Source organism: Molossus molossus, unplaced genomic scaffold (genome assembly GCF_014108415.1).
Source record: "Molossus molossus isolate mMolMol1 unplaced genomic scaffold, mMolMol1.p scaffold_m16_p_18, whole genome shotgun sequence".
Classification (NCBI taxonomy): domain Eukaryota; kingdom Metazoa; phylum Chordata; class Mammalia; order Chiroptera; family Molossidae; genus Molossus; species Molossus molossus.
In genome coordinates this window covers 66,286,943-66,300,841 of record NW_023425353.1, presented here as the reverse complement: position 1 = coordinate 66,300,841, position 13,899 = coordinate 66,286,943, and the positions used below count along the sequence as shown (strand labels likewise).

The following is a 13,899-nucleotide window of genomic DNA, read 5'->3' as shown; positions in this document are numbered from 1 at the left end:
CCCTCCAACTCTACCTGAGATAAATAGAAGAATATCCTCGGGTGAGGATTAAAAGAAAAACAAAAGCAAAAGTGTGTGGCTCGCTTGGGGGCACTGAACACAGGGCTTCATCTTAAGAGTTGGAAGTTCTCTAAGTAAAATCATCAACTTTAAATTTTTAAGGAGGTGGTAATTCAGTGTAGACACAAATCCGTGTTGGAAAGACGTTTTTCGATGATCACTGGTCCACAGACGTTTTGGTTGTCGGCCGTGATTCGTTTTCAGGACGGGGACAGTTTTCCTGAGATGTGTAGGCATCGTATGGACAGTGCCTTTTAAAAAATGCAAAAAGCACACGATGTCCTAAACTAGTGGTTTTCTGTCGTCTCGTGCGTGACCTAATCGGGGGTCTGGGCTGACGCGGGGCTCGGCGGCCTCGGCATCCTCACATTTGAGTCAGAGTGAGGGTCGTGGGCGTCGTCCCGTGTGCTGTGGGGAGGCAGCAGCCTCCCTGGCTCCCACCCACCAAGCCAGGGCACCTCCTCCCACTCCGTCAGGACCAGTGGAAGGTCTCTGGCATGGCCAAGTCACTGGTTGAGAACCGCTGGGTGGAAGTACGTGAAGACGCTCACGCTCGGCCCCGTTGAGGTTCTGCCCCGGGAGACGCCAAGTGCTCTCTGTCTGCGTCACGCTCAAGCCGAGCTCCGTGCGAGGCCTGGCTGCCGCTGGTCGGATCCGCCAGGCGTCCAAAGCCAGTGCGTTTCCTCCCCCAGGCTGGTCCTGTCTCGCTTTGAGTTCGAAGGGGTTTCCTCCGGAGAGAACGCCCTGGAGGCCGGAGAGGACGAGGAGGAGGTGTGGCTGTTCTGGAGGGACAGCAGCAAAGAGATTCGCAGCAAGAGCGTCCGGGAGCTGGCGCAGGACGCGAAGGAAGGGCAGAAGGAGGACCGCGACGTGCTCAGCTACTACCGGTGAGGGCGCGGCCGCGGGCCCGGGGGTGGCACCGAGCCAGGCGTTGCTTGCTTGTACGTATTGGCAAGTGTCCTCTGACTGTCCAGCAAAGAGACGGACGCACATCCGAGACGTTTAGTGTGAGGTCACTTCGACCGTGAACTGGCGTCCGGGTGGGGCCAGGTCAGAAGCGGGACGGGTGTCACATCAGCAGGGCAGGCCCTCCGTGAACAGCCTGGCGTGTAGAGACAGGCCCGCTGCCTGAGTTCAAATCCCGACCTCTCCACTCCTTAGCTTTTGGACTTTGGTCAAGTTACTGATCTTTCTAAGCCCTGGTTTCTGTATCTGCAAAATAGGGACAAATGGTGACAACCTCGTAGAACCTTAGCAGAGAGAGCTGGACACTGTGTGTGTACACGTTTCATCTGTGTCTCTGCACACACGTCTGTTTCTGTACCGACCCACACAAACACGTAAGAGCTGGGTGGGCACGCGTGGCTGCTGGCCTGGCTTGACCTGTTCCTTCCTCTGCGCGGTGCGAAAGCCGGACTTTGACGTACAAAAGCGGTTTAGGGGTGTTGATGGGTGGGTCCAGACGGTCACGTGTCCCTGCCGTGAAACCCAGGGCCACCTGGCCTGTCCCGCTGTGTGTTCCCCTCACCGTCCTCGGATTTCGGGGCGCGAGCCTGAGTGTGTCGTTTCCTGTGCGCCAGGTACCAGCTGAACCTCTTTGCCCGGATGTGTCTGGACCGCCAGTACCTGGCCATCAACGAGATCTCCGGCCAGCTGGACGTGGACCTCATCCTGCGCTGCATGTCCGACGAGAACCTGCCCTTCGACCTGCGGGCCTCCTTCTGCCGCCTCATGCTTCACATGCACGTGGACCGGGACCCCCAGGAGCAGGTCACCCCCGTGAAATACGCCCGCCTCTGGTCGGAGATCCCGTCTGAGATCGCCATTGACGAGTGAGCGGCCCCTCGCGCCTCGTCCCGGTTGAGACCGTAACCCTCCTCCTCACGCTGTGCCGTGGGACAGACCACGTCCAGTCAACCTCACACAGCAGACGAAGTTGTTTCTGTTAAGCTGAACATCAAAGGGATGGCAAAGATGATTTTTTTTTTTATTTTTCCTTCTTTTTTTTTTTAAGTTTTTTTTTATTTTTTTATCCTCACCCAAGGACATTTTTCCATTTTTTGTTCAGATAGAGTGAGAGGGGGGGGAGAGAGAGAGAGAGAGAGAGAGAGAGAGAGACATCGACGTGAAAGGGACACATCGAGTGGCTGCCACCTGCATGACACAACCAGGGCCGGGGACAAACTGCAACCAAGGTACGCGCCCTTAGCGGGAACCGAACCCTGGTCTCTCAGGACCGCAGGCCGACACTCTAACAGCTGAGCCAAACCGACCAGGGCTCTTTTTTTTATTTTTCTTAATTTTTTTTTCTTTATTGATTTTAGAGAGAGAGAGGGAGGGAGAGGGAGAGAGAGAAACATCGATGAGAGAACATCGATTGGCCGCCTCCTGCACGCCCCGCACTGGGGATCGGGCCCACAACCTGAGCATGTGTCCTGACCAGGAATCAAACCGGCGACCTCTTGGTGCAGGGTCCACGCTCAACCCCTGAGCCACACCGGCCGGGCCAAAGATGTAGAAGGGTGACACGGTTATATTTTTTATCTTGTTTATCTCTTTTGTTGCACAAATGTGTGTGTCCACTGAGTGCCGAGGTCAGCGCAAACCAGGACACTGTGTGCGAGGGGGACAGGCAGCTGATGAACGAGCCGTGACTGGGGAATCGGCCGGGGTGCCAGGTGCTGAGAGAACGAAGCAGGGACGACAGGAGTGGGCAGCGTGGGGGAGGGGCATCTGCTGGACTCGGGGCTGGGCAGGCGGCCTCCCTGCTAGAGGCCGAGACCGGGTCCCCATCCTTCCCCTCCAGCTACGACAGCAGCGGGGCCTCCAAGGACGAGATCAAGGAGCGGTTCGCTCAGACCATGGAGTTCGTGGAGGAGTATTTGAGGGACGTGGTTTGTCAGAGGTTCCCTTTCTCTGATAAGGAGAAAAACAAGCTCACGTTTGAGGTAACTCGTGGGAAGGGACCTGCGTGTCCGGCCCCTTTCGCTGGCCTTTCTGTGGGCGGAAGGGGAAGCAGTGTAGACTTCTATCCTGATCCTCGGGTTTTGTAAAGAAAAGGGCCCCCCCCCCCAGTTTTGGCCCAGAATAAATCGGAGCTGATGCCAGCCGCTGGCGGAGTGCAGTTGTGGTCTTAGGAGATGCGCAGGGTGACGGGCGTGGTGAGGGGTGACGGAAGGTTTGTGACTGTGTCACCACAGCAAACGCGACAAGCCAGGGACAGACTGTGCTTGGGGTCTGTCGCGCAGAAGTCATCGGAGGACGACGTAAACCCTTATTACCTCGGAGTCCAAGTGTGTCTGAGATGCTTCTCCTTTTGAGGAGTGGTGCGCGCGAGCATCGTGGTTGGTGCCCTGTGTCCTTGCCGGGGAGCAGGTGGCCCGCCCTGGGTACCGGGGAAGCCGCCCAGACCAAGTGATTAGTCGGCCTTGTATTGACTAGTCATCAGAGGTCGGTGGCTTGGCCGGTTTCATTTCTTGTATCTTCTCCTTACGACACAAAATGAAATTTGATCTGGAACGAAACAGCATGTCGCCTCTCATCGAGAGTGAGCTTGGAGTCGGCCCTTGATGAACGACTCGATATCAAGTGTGACTGGGTAGCACTGACTTAATGCCATCTCTGTCTCTCTCCCTCTCTGTACGACAGGTTGTAAATTTAGCTAGGAATCTCATATACTTTGGTTTCTACAACTTCTCGGACCTTCTACGGTTGACCAAAATCCTGCTGGCCATACTGGACTGCGTGCACGTGACCACGATCTTCCCCATCAGCAAGATGGCGAAGGGGGAAGAGAACAAAGGTGGGCACGGCGGGCACGGTGTGACGGGGCACTCGGGGTGGCCTTCCGGGGTCCTGTCCTGTCCGAGCGGCCTTGCCGGGGTCCCGTCCTGTCCACGCAGCCTTGCTGTGGTCTCGTCCTGTCCGCGCAGCCTTGCTGTGGTCTCGTCCTGTCCGCGCGGCCTTGCCTGGGGTCCCGTCCTGTCCGCGCGGCCTTGCCGGGGTCCCGTCCTGTCCGCGCGGCCTTGCCTGGGGTCCCGTCCCCACGACTTAAGTCAAGCATTAGTAGCCTCTCTGTGGGTTTCCTTTGTATTTATATACGTTTCCCTATGTATTTTGCTGAGCCATTTGAAAGTTACCATGTAAAGGTTTCACTTTTTTAAAAAAATTATTATTTATTGTTTTATCCTCACCCGAGGATATTTTTTCCATTTATCTTTTAGATAGAGTGGAGGTGGGGGGGCAGGGGAGAGACAGAGACAGAGAGAGAAACATCGACTGGTTGCCTCCCGCACCACCCCGACCTGGTCCAGGGATGAACCACAACCGAGGTACATGTCCTTGACCAGACTCGAACCCACGACTCCTTGGTCCATGGGCCGACGCTCTGACCGCTGAGCCAGACTGGCCAGGGCTGAATGCTTCACTCTTAAAATAACACAGCCTGCCAGGGACCACAGTAGGAGGTCCTTGCTGGCGTTGGTACATGATTACATACATCCCAGGCGTGTCTGGTGCCCTATTTCCAACCTGTGAGTGGGAAAGTCTGCCCTTGTATGATTATTTTTGCTGTCACAGGTCAGAGTGGGTACATGTCAGGCCCCCCGGTATGATTATAGTTCAGTAGCCTCTGGGGCTGGAAGAGTTACGTACCTCCAGCCCGTTGGGGCCTGTGCTCAGTCACTGCGTACGTGCTGCCACGTACTCCGTCGTCGAGCTCCGCTAACCTCAGGTTGCAGCGACAAGACCGCGCCTCGGTTAGTCTGTGTGCTCAGGCCCCGGTGGCTGCTGGGCTGTGCCAGCTCCGTGCCTCGTCAGCTCCGGTGCCCCCAGGTCCACTCAGCAGCGGGCACTGAGCAGGTGGCCAGGAAGACTTGGCAGGTGCACTGATGCACACAAATGCTCCTTTGGGGATTTCAAAGCCCACATCGTTTCCACTGCTTCCAGAAGCCTCTCTTTAAAAAAAATATATATATATATATATATATATATATATATATATATATATATATATATATATATTTTATTATTGATTTCTTAGAGAGGAGGGAGACAGAGATAGAAACATTGATGTGAGAGAGAAACATCAATCGGCCACCTCCTGCACAACCCCCCTTGGGGATCAAGCCTGCAACCTGGGCATGAGCCCTGGCTGGGAATTGAACCGGGACCTCTTGGTCCATGGGACGATGCTCAATCCACTGAGCCACACTGGTCAGGCCAGAAGCCTCTCATTTTTGATGGGCATTATCAACCTTATCAGCATCGTGGGGTCCTGAGAATGTATCAAAACAGAAACACATTAAATAACGTGTCTCAAGGAGCTCATGTCCTGTGCCAGGTACCCCAGAGCACTCTGCAGGGCATTGTCGTGACCGAGGTCTGTCCTGGTCCTCTGGGCAGTGACGTGATGTGACCCATCCACGGGGTCGGGGAGCTGATGCCCCAGGGCATTGTCATGACCCAGGTCTGTCCTGGTCCTCTGGGCAGTGACGTGATGTGACCCATCCACGGGGTCAGGGAGCTGATGCCCCAGGGCATTGTCGTGACTGAGGTCTGTCCTGGTCCTCTGGGCAGTGACGTGATGTGACCCATCCACGGGGTCGGGGAGCTGATGCCCCAGGACATTGTCGTGACCCAGGTCTGTCCTGGTCTTCTAGGCAGTAACGTGATGCGATCCATCCACGGGGTCGGGGAGCTGATGACACAGGTAGTGCTCCGGGGAGGGGGCTTTTTGCCCGGAACCCCCGTGGCAGCCGCCCCCGAAGGCAACGTGAAGCGGGCGGAGCCAGAGAAAGAAGACATCATGGTCATGGACACCAAACTGAAGATCATCGAGATACTCCAGGTAGCCGTCAGCCGGAGGCGGTGGGGCCCGGGGGACTCTGCGGGGCTGGGGCTCTCCGGGAAGGGAATGGAGGTGAACACCCTGCTCTCGCTCGGGCACCAGCTGGTCCCCTCTCCTCCCCGCTCTCCCCAACGTGCCCGCGTCCCTGCAGCCGCGCCCGCGGATCTTGGCCTCCACGCTCACCCTCCCTTTTCCCTCCGCTTCGAATCCACGCGCTGGCGCTCCTGGGTGCGCGGTGCCCGCCCGCCTCCCTCTTCCTTCCGTCTTGATTCATCATCCAACACGACTCACGGAGAACAACTCTGTGCCGAGTGCTCTTAGGCCGCAGAGAGCCAGCAGGAGCCAAGCAGGTCCAGTTCCTGCTTCCAAAGCGCTCACGCGTGGAGAGAGGCGTAGACAGACTTGCACACTGCAGGCTGGTTAGATGGTGGTGAGCGCCAGATGCGCAAGTAAAGGAGGGTCAGGATGTGCCGCGGGGCGGGGGCGCAGGCGCGTTTCTGACCGTGGCCAGCGGAGGCCGCTCCAGTACGGAGACCTGATGGAGTGGGACCTGCTGTGTGCATATCTAGGAAGGGTGTCTCGCGGCCGAGTGGAAAGACCCTGAGGAGGGAACAGATGGGGTTCAAGAGGGAGTGGGCGAAGATTAATGGGGGTGGGGAGGTGACAGGCAGGCGCTGGTCGGTGACAGGCAGGCTCTGTAACACAAGCTGAGATCGTGGTGAGTGTTCCGAGTGGGGTTGGTCACGGAGGCGGAGAGCTCGTGGCCTAGAAGAGGGGGCTTCGTAGGAGCACAGTCCTTTCGTGGCAGAAGGGGGCGCCCGTCACTGCAGAGGACGTGGCCTTAGGCAGCCCCCCAACAGCTGTTTCCTCCTCCAGCTGTTTCCTCACAAAGCCATCAGCTCCCTGGTGAAGAGATGCCCCCCCCTTCCTCTTTGTCCCCTGCTACCTCATCCCAGCCCCAGAGCAGCCGCAGGTGATTCTACGTGTTCACAGACTTCGGGGTTTTTTGAGTCTGAAATCACGTTTCACCAGTGGCTCGAGGGCATTGGCGGGACCTCCCGAAATAATGACCTGAGGCACTAAAGTGACTCAGGCGAGGACGGAACCCTGTTGAATCCATGCCCGGCCGGAGGCAGAGAGGACTTCCTAGAACCCGGCCGGGGCGTCCCAGGTACGCCCGCGTCACTGCTGTTTGTGAGCGGTGATGCCTCGTGAAACCTGTGCCATCAAGAGGCCGCTCACCGCCCCGCCAGAGTCGGCGGATGGGTTCGTTCTTTCAGGAAGACTTGCTCCCTCTGCCCTGTGAAGGCGCCTGCTGGGCACGGGCGGTGTGGGCGAGGAGGTGGTCACCTAGTGTGTGTGAGGAGGGCGCACATGGAGCAGAGCCCCGAGACCCGGGTGGTCCTGTGAGCCCACCTGGGAAGGACCAGAGCCGGTCTCACAGGGTGGGTGGGATTTCAGGGGAGCCTTTGACAGGTTTGTGGTTGGAAACAAGGCCGCGTTCTCAGGCGGATGGAGCCGGTTGGGGCGGGGCATCCTGGCACCCAGGGGGTGAGCACTTCCCCTGGGGCAGGGCAGAGAGTGAGCTGCAGGAAGTCGTCAGAGAGGAGGCTGGAAGGGTGGACAGCCGAGCTCGGGAGCCTGGAGCCGACCTGTCGGGGCCGGTCTGTGGGGAGCCGTCGGGAGCTTCCAGGCTGGAGGAGCCCCAAGAGACGCACGCTTGGGAGCTGGCTCTGGTCAGTGTGGTCCGCAGTGGCCACGGCAGGAGGTGCTGAGGACGAGGGCAGGTGTCGGTGTGAGTGGCTGGAGGAGACCCGTGAGAAGTGGCAGAGGAGTGGCCGCAGCGTGTGGCCATGATGGGACGCGGCGGGAGGGTCGATGGCCCCGGGCGGACTGGGGTGAGAGGACTGGCAGTAAGTACTGAGTGCTGTGGCCATGATGGGACGCGGCGGGAGGGTCGATGGCCCCGGGCGGACTGGGGTGACCGGACTGGCAGTAAGCACTGAGTGCTGTGCAGAGCCCGGTTTGCACAGCGGACCCGGAGCTTGGAGACAAGCCGAGGAGCCATCTCGGCCCTGAAACGGTGCCGGCCCGGGGTTGAGGAAGGTCGGCGAGCGCACAAGGCAGGGACAGGAGGGGAGGGGAGGGGAGGTGTCAGCAAGGCCCTCACGTGTTGCCAGGCGGTCACCTTCCTCTGGGCTCTAGTAACGTCCTGGACAGAGTGATGGGTGTCGGCGCAGGGGGCGGGACCTAGCGAGTGGGAGCGGAGGGCCTGAGGGCTGGTATCCTCCTCGGAGGACTCCGTGGGCAGTAGAGGCACCGACCAAGTTCACTGTCAGTGGTAAAACCGTACTTCCCGTTAATTCTCGTACGTGGAAGCAGCTCGCTTCGCCTTTCCCAAGGCCCAGAGGCGGCGTCGGTACCTGAGACAGCGGGGTGGAGCGGGGAGGGCGGGACCGTAACTCCGCCCCTGAGCTGGTGGCCGGGATGCTGACGTCCCCGCTGGGAGCTGAGGTGCCGCGGGCACCCCCAGCCGCCCCACAGGAGTCTGTGGCTGAAGGGACCTGAAGTCTAGCCTGTGTCCGGCTCACTCGGTGCTGCAGGACCGCTGCCGCAGAAGCAGGCCCAGCCGCGTGCCGTGGTTTGGCGACGGCGGCGTCTCCTGTAACCAGTCTGTCTCCGTTTCCGCTTGAATCTCCAGTTTATCTTGAACGTGAGGTTGGACTACAGGATCTCCTGCCTCCTGTGCATATTCAAGCGGGAGTTCGATGAAAGCAATTCCCAGACTTCGGAGACACCCCCAGCCTCCGGGAGCAGCCACGAGGGGGCCAGCAGCGTGCCAGGTCTGTGGGCGCTAGGCGGCGCCTGGGTCCGGGCCGCGGCCCACACGGCGCCCTCGGGGTAAAGCGGCCTGGCTCTGGGATGGCCGTGTTCCCGAAGGAGACCCTGGGGCTCTTCCTGTGGGGCAGGGGAGTAACCGAAGGAGCCCAGAGCCTGCTGGGACAGGGCTCATTCCCTCCGTCCTGGAGGAACCTGGTCCTCGGACAGGTGAGGGCTCTATGTGGTTATGTGAAGTACAAAAGCAGAACAACCAAAAACTCCGAGAAAGCTTACTGTCCACTAGCAACGTTCGCTCCCTGCCCAGGAACTGGGTGGTGAAGGGTGAGGGGCGGGGTGGCGGCAGGAATACCCCACTGAGGCCCCAGCTCCCTTGAAGGAGGTGGCCCTGTGCCATCAGGGTCGCGCGGCAGAAGCGGGGGCCCTGCCCACCAGAGCCAGGGGACAGTGTGACCCTGGGTGGCCTGGCTCCACCTCGCGGGGGACGACTCTGGAAGCCTGAAGTTAACCCCGGGCAGGAGGGCCGAGGCCCCTGGGGGAGGCCCCGCAGTGCCCGCCGGCCGTCCGCACCTGACGTTCTCCTCTCCGGCTTCCCAGGTGCTCTCGACTTCGAACACATCGAGGAGCAAGCAGAGGGCATCTTTGGAGGAAGGAAAGTATATTTTCAGTTCCCGCTTTGTGGGTGGTGCAGAGACTGGGAGGCCCGGCTCGCCTGGCGCTCTGCTGTGCTAGGAAAAGCTTCATCTCGGGCTCGGTTTTCTGCTCTAATTCCTGGTCCTCAGGTCAGAGCGATCTGCGTGGCGTGTGCGTGTGCGTGTGTGTGTCCTGCCTACCACAGATGATTTAAGGAGGTAGCCCCAGATACACACGAGGTTTTTCTTAAAGGTGGGAAATAGGGTTGAAAAATAGAGGGCTGAACCCAGAGTGGGGTTCGCAAAACCGTGTGCTTCTGTGCTGTGGGGCTAGAGTTCAGCCCCGAGCTTTCCACGGTCCACGCAGCAGCAGCAAACTCCCTGCTCTGTCGTCCCCAACTGCGGTGTGTGAACCCGTTGACAGATCACCCTGCGTTGACTTAGCACATGACTGAGGCCCAGATACGTCGCGATGGGGGTGCCCAGAGGCCGGGAACAAAAGCCCTGGTGCACCTCCTCCTTACGCTGCGCCCACACGCTTCCCAACCCGTGGCTCTGTGACAAACCACTCCAGACAGTGGACTCAGACGGAAACGGCCTTGTTGGCTGTCACGATTCTGTGGTGACCTGGGGCTGGGCCGGGGGTTCTCGTGCCGGGCACTGTTGGGTCTCTGTGTGACTGCGGAGCAGCTGGCTAGGGCTGGCGTTTCTGGTCCTTTGGTGCAGATATTTGTAAGGCTGGTCTCTCTCTCCCTCTCCGCCTCCCTCTCCTCCCTGCCCTCTCCCCCATCTCCATGGGTACCCGGGGCCCAGTGTACTGTGGGAGGTACCTGCACGGGGCACATGCTGGGAGGGCCCAGGTTGTTGGGGGCCACCCACGGTCTACGTCAGTGCTGCACAGAAACCGTGAGGTTGAGCAGCAGCATCGCTTACACGTGGAAGGTGTTCACCTGCAGCGCGGGGTTTGGGGTTCAGCCTGACGCACTTCCTGTCCCGTGCTCTGTGGTGGCTCAGCCCCCACCTTGGTGGAGCTCGTAGCACAGACGGGGTCAGTGGGACACCCTCTGCACGGTCCAGCCCGCCTCGGGCACTCCCGTGGTTGTACGCGGGCGCTGGTGCTGGCAGTGATGAGTGGCAGTGCCCAGTTGAGCGGTGGCTGCCCTGTGGCCCAGGCCGTGCTTATTCGTGTTTGATTATTTAAATAACACGGATGGTGGAGTAACCCGGACCGTGCCCATGAGCCCGTCTGGGGGGCACCTAGCTGCAGTGGTTCACAGCGGCACCCCTTCCTCGGAGTGGGGTCCACAGGCCTGGCCTGCTCGCTGCGGGTTTGGGCCAAGACACGTATAGGATGTGGGGAAAGTGTTTGGACCCCCAGGAGCGTGGTCAGTGGACGTGATCTGGAAGGAGACGCCCGTGGGCTGTGCACTCGAGCGCCACAGAGAGTGGGCAGGCGCTGTTACAGCATCTCAAGTGAAAACGATTGGCTAGCGTGGGAGAAGCAGCCCTGTGCGGTTCACACCGGGCGGGGAGGGGCCGCCTCCCTGGGGAGTCGGGGACCTGGTGGCCCAGCTACTCCCATCACTGCAGGAAGGCACGGATGTGGGTTTGAAATTCCACCATTGAGACACCTTCATCGTCCTCACACTCACAACATAGTCGCAGATGAAGCGAAATTACTTTGTTCAGGAGCTGATTTAAAGTCGAGTCACATGGGGTAGACCACAGAGTTGCACATCCACGCAGTGGAGGAGTCTGGGCCCACGAGGCGTGGGAGTGGGAAGGGCATACGTGGTTCACCTGGCCCTTTCCCTCCCACGTGCTCCCGTAGTGAGGAGAACACGCCGCTGGACCTGGACGACCACGGCGGCAGGACCTTCCTCCGAGTCTTGCTGCATCTGACGATGCACGACTACCCGCCCCTGGTGTCGGGGGCCCTGCAGCTGCTCTTCCGCCACTTCAGTCAGAGGCAGGAGGTCCTGCAGGCCTTCAAACAGGTGGCTTTGCGCACCCTGCACGTGTGCATGTGTACCTGTGCATGTGTGTGTCCGTGCGTGCGTGTGCATGTGTATCAGTGTGTGCTTAAGTCCATTGTGTGTTCATGTCCATGTGTGCATGTGTGTCTGTGGTGCATGCCCATGTGTGTGTGATGCATGTATGTGTCCATGTGTGCCCATGCATGCATGTATGTGCATGTCCACGTATGCATGTCAGTGTCCGTGTGTGCATACATGTGATCTGTTGTGTGCATGCATGAGTGTGCGTGTGCATGCATGTCTGTGTGCGTCCGTGTGGGTGGTCTGTTGTTGCCCCTAATGGATTGCATTCGTTCAGGTTCAACTGCTCGTTACCAGTCAAGACGTGGACAACTACAAACAGATCAAACAGGACCTGGACCAGCTGAGATCCATCGTGGAGAAGTCCGAGCTCTGGGTGTACAAAGGGCAGGGCCCCGACGAGGCCATGGACGGTGCGTCTGGAGAAAACGAGCATAAGAAGGCAGAGGTGGGTGAAGCTGCGGTGATGCCCCGAGGAGGTGGACGGGCTCCTTGAAACATGTGGTTTTAGATAAAAATGCCCATCATGGGATGGGCTTTATTCTCGTGGGATCAGCTTGTTTACGTAGCCGGGGCAATAGCCGTTGTGCAAGGAACTAAGCTGCAGGTAGCCCAGCTGCTCGTCAGGGTCACCCTGGTCCGCGGGCCGTGGGCCAGGTTTATGACAGGTCCGCGGACGGAGCCTGGTGTCCAGCCCTGCCGCATCCTCTCCCACGTCAGCAAAGCCACGTCGGTCCGAGGGGCGTGCGGGTGGGTACAGGAAGGGCACGCGCTGCTGACCCTCGGGCGGACAGGCCGCGTCGCAGGAAGCTCGCTCACGCTCACCTTGGTCCTAGGAGGGGAACAACAAGTCGCAGAAGCGCGAGAGCACGAGCAGCTACAACTACAGGGTGGTCAAGGAGGTGAGTGCCCGCTGCCTTCCCCGTTGCGCCCCCGCGGAGCTGCAGCCGCTGGTGGGCGCAGCGAGGGGGCAGCAGCTTTTCTGGGTGTGTGAAGTCTAGCAGGAGAATGCTGACCTCGGGGGTCAAGGGCTTGGGTGCTGGCACCAGGTCTGGGTTCGAATCCAGCTCCGCCACGGGTGCACCTGTGCAGCAGGTCTGCAGTGGAGCAAGGGTTCGCTGATCAGCTCTCGGGTTTGTCTCTGCGCCTGGCGCCCGGTGTCCACCAGTGCGAGCTGGCTCCAGAAATCTCCACGCAAGCTGGAGCTCTGGCGCTAGTGCCCGACCAAGGGCTTCCCACACCCTCGGCAGTGACACCGGTGCCACCAGTGTAGGAGTGCTCTGCGAAACCGTCCCACCTGCGGTAGAAGCCATCGTCCCCTGTTTATTCCGGGAGGACGTGTCCTCAGTCGACGTAGCGTCAGTTTGGTGCTGTCAACGGGGGTACTACATGGTGGAGGAGTTGCCCCCATTTCGTTTTTAAATATGTTTTTTATTAATTTTTTTTGGAGAGAGAGAGGAAGGGAGCTAGAGAGAAAACATTGGTGAGAGAAACATCAGTGGGCTGCCTCCTGCGTGGCCCCCACTGGGGATCGAGCCCACCACCCGGGCAAGTGCCCTGACCGGGAATCGAACTGGTGACCTTTCGGTACACAGGGCAGCGCTCAGCCAACTGAGCCACACCGGCCGGGGCCACTGTAGGTTTTTAACGTATTGTGACCCCTTTGGCCTCTCTGCCCGCCGCTCCCTGTAATCTAGTTGTCTGAGGTTTCCTAGTTGTCTGAGGTTAATTTCCTTAAAAAAATAAATAAATAAGTTTCCAGCTTTATCGAGGTAAAACACGGAATTGTAACCTCCTCGCCATGGACGGCGTGAAGACTCGACGGGCAGACACCCGCAGTGTGCCCACCTCCCTCACAGCTTCTGGGGGGGTGGGGGGCGATGCTCAGACCTCTGGTGTTGGCCGACCCAGGCGACACAGCGCTGTGGGCTGGTCCCCGCACCGGGACGGGCCCTGAGACCTCTGGCGCCGCCCGCAGATCCTGATCCGGCTCAGCAAGCTGTGCGTGCAGGAGGGGGCGTCGGGGCGCAAGAGCCGGAAGCAGCAGCAGCGGCTGCTCAGGAACATGAGCGCGCACGCCGTGGTGCTGGAGCTGCTGCAGATCCCCTACGAGAAGGTCCGCCGTGCCACGGGTCCATCCGCGCCGCGCGGAACCCAGGGGCCTCCCCTCGGGTCCACTCTGGGCGGAATTCCTCCCACCCGGGCTCCCCCAGAACCCAGGGGCCTCCCCTCGGGTCCACTCTGGGCGGAATTCCTTCCACCCGGGCTCCCCCAGAACCCAGGGGCCTCCCCTCGGGTCCACTCTGGGCGGAATTCCTCCCACCCGGGCTCCCACAGAACCCAGGGGCCTCCCCTCAGGTCCACTCTGGGTGGAATTCCTCCCACCTGCTCCCCCTCCCCTCGGGTCCACTCTGGGGGGTCGTCTCCCACCCAGACCGATTGCTGCTGCCCGAGGCGAGTGGGA

The 13,899-nt window shown here is 59.7% G+C and overlaps 1 protein-coding gene across 3 annotated transcripts in view; it reads left to right on the top strand.

Moving 5' to 3' along the window:
- The window catches only part of ITPR1 (inositol 1,4,5-trisphosphate receptor type 1), a 257,806-nt gene that overhangs the window by 131,481 nt on the left and 112,426 nt on the right, over nt 1-13,899 (top strand). For all 3 annotated transcript variants that reach the window (XM_036266062.1, XM_036266061.1, XM_036266060.1), the window contains 11 exons: nt 753-947; nt 1,641-1,892; nt 2,867-3,008; nt 3,709-3,862; nt 5,721-5,908; nt 8,610-8,751; nt 9,344-9,398; nt 11,210-11,375; nt 11,713-11,883; nt 12,272-12,337; nt 13,414-13,551. In XM_036266062.1, the coding sequence (XP_036121955.1) occupies nt 753-947; nt 1,641-1,892; nt 2,867-3,008; nt 3,709-3,862; nt 5,721-5,908; nt 8,610-8,751; nt 9,344-9,398; nt 11,210-11,375; nt 11,713-11,883; nt 12,272-12,337; nt 13,414-13,551 (1,669 nt within the window). The remainder of the gene's footprint in view (nt 1-752; nt 948-1,640; nt 1,893-2,866; nt 3,009-3,708; nt 3,863-5,720; nt 5,909-8,609; nt 8,752-9,343; nt 9,399-11,209; nt 11,376-11,712; nt 11,884-12,271; nt 12,338-13,413; nt 13,552-13,899) is intronic.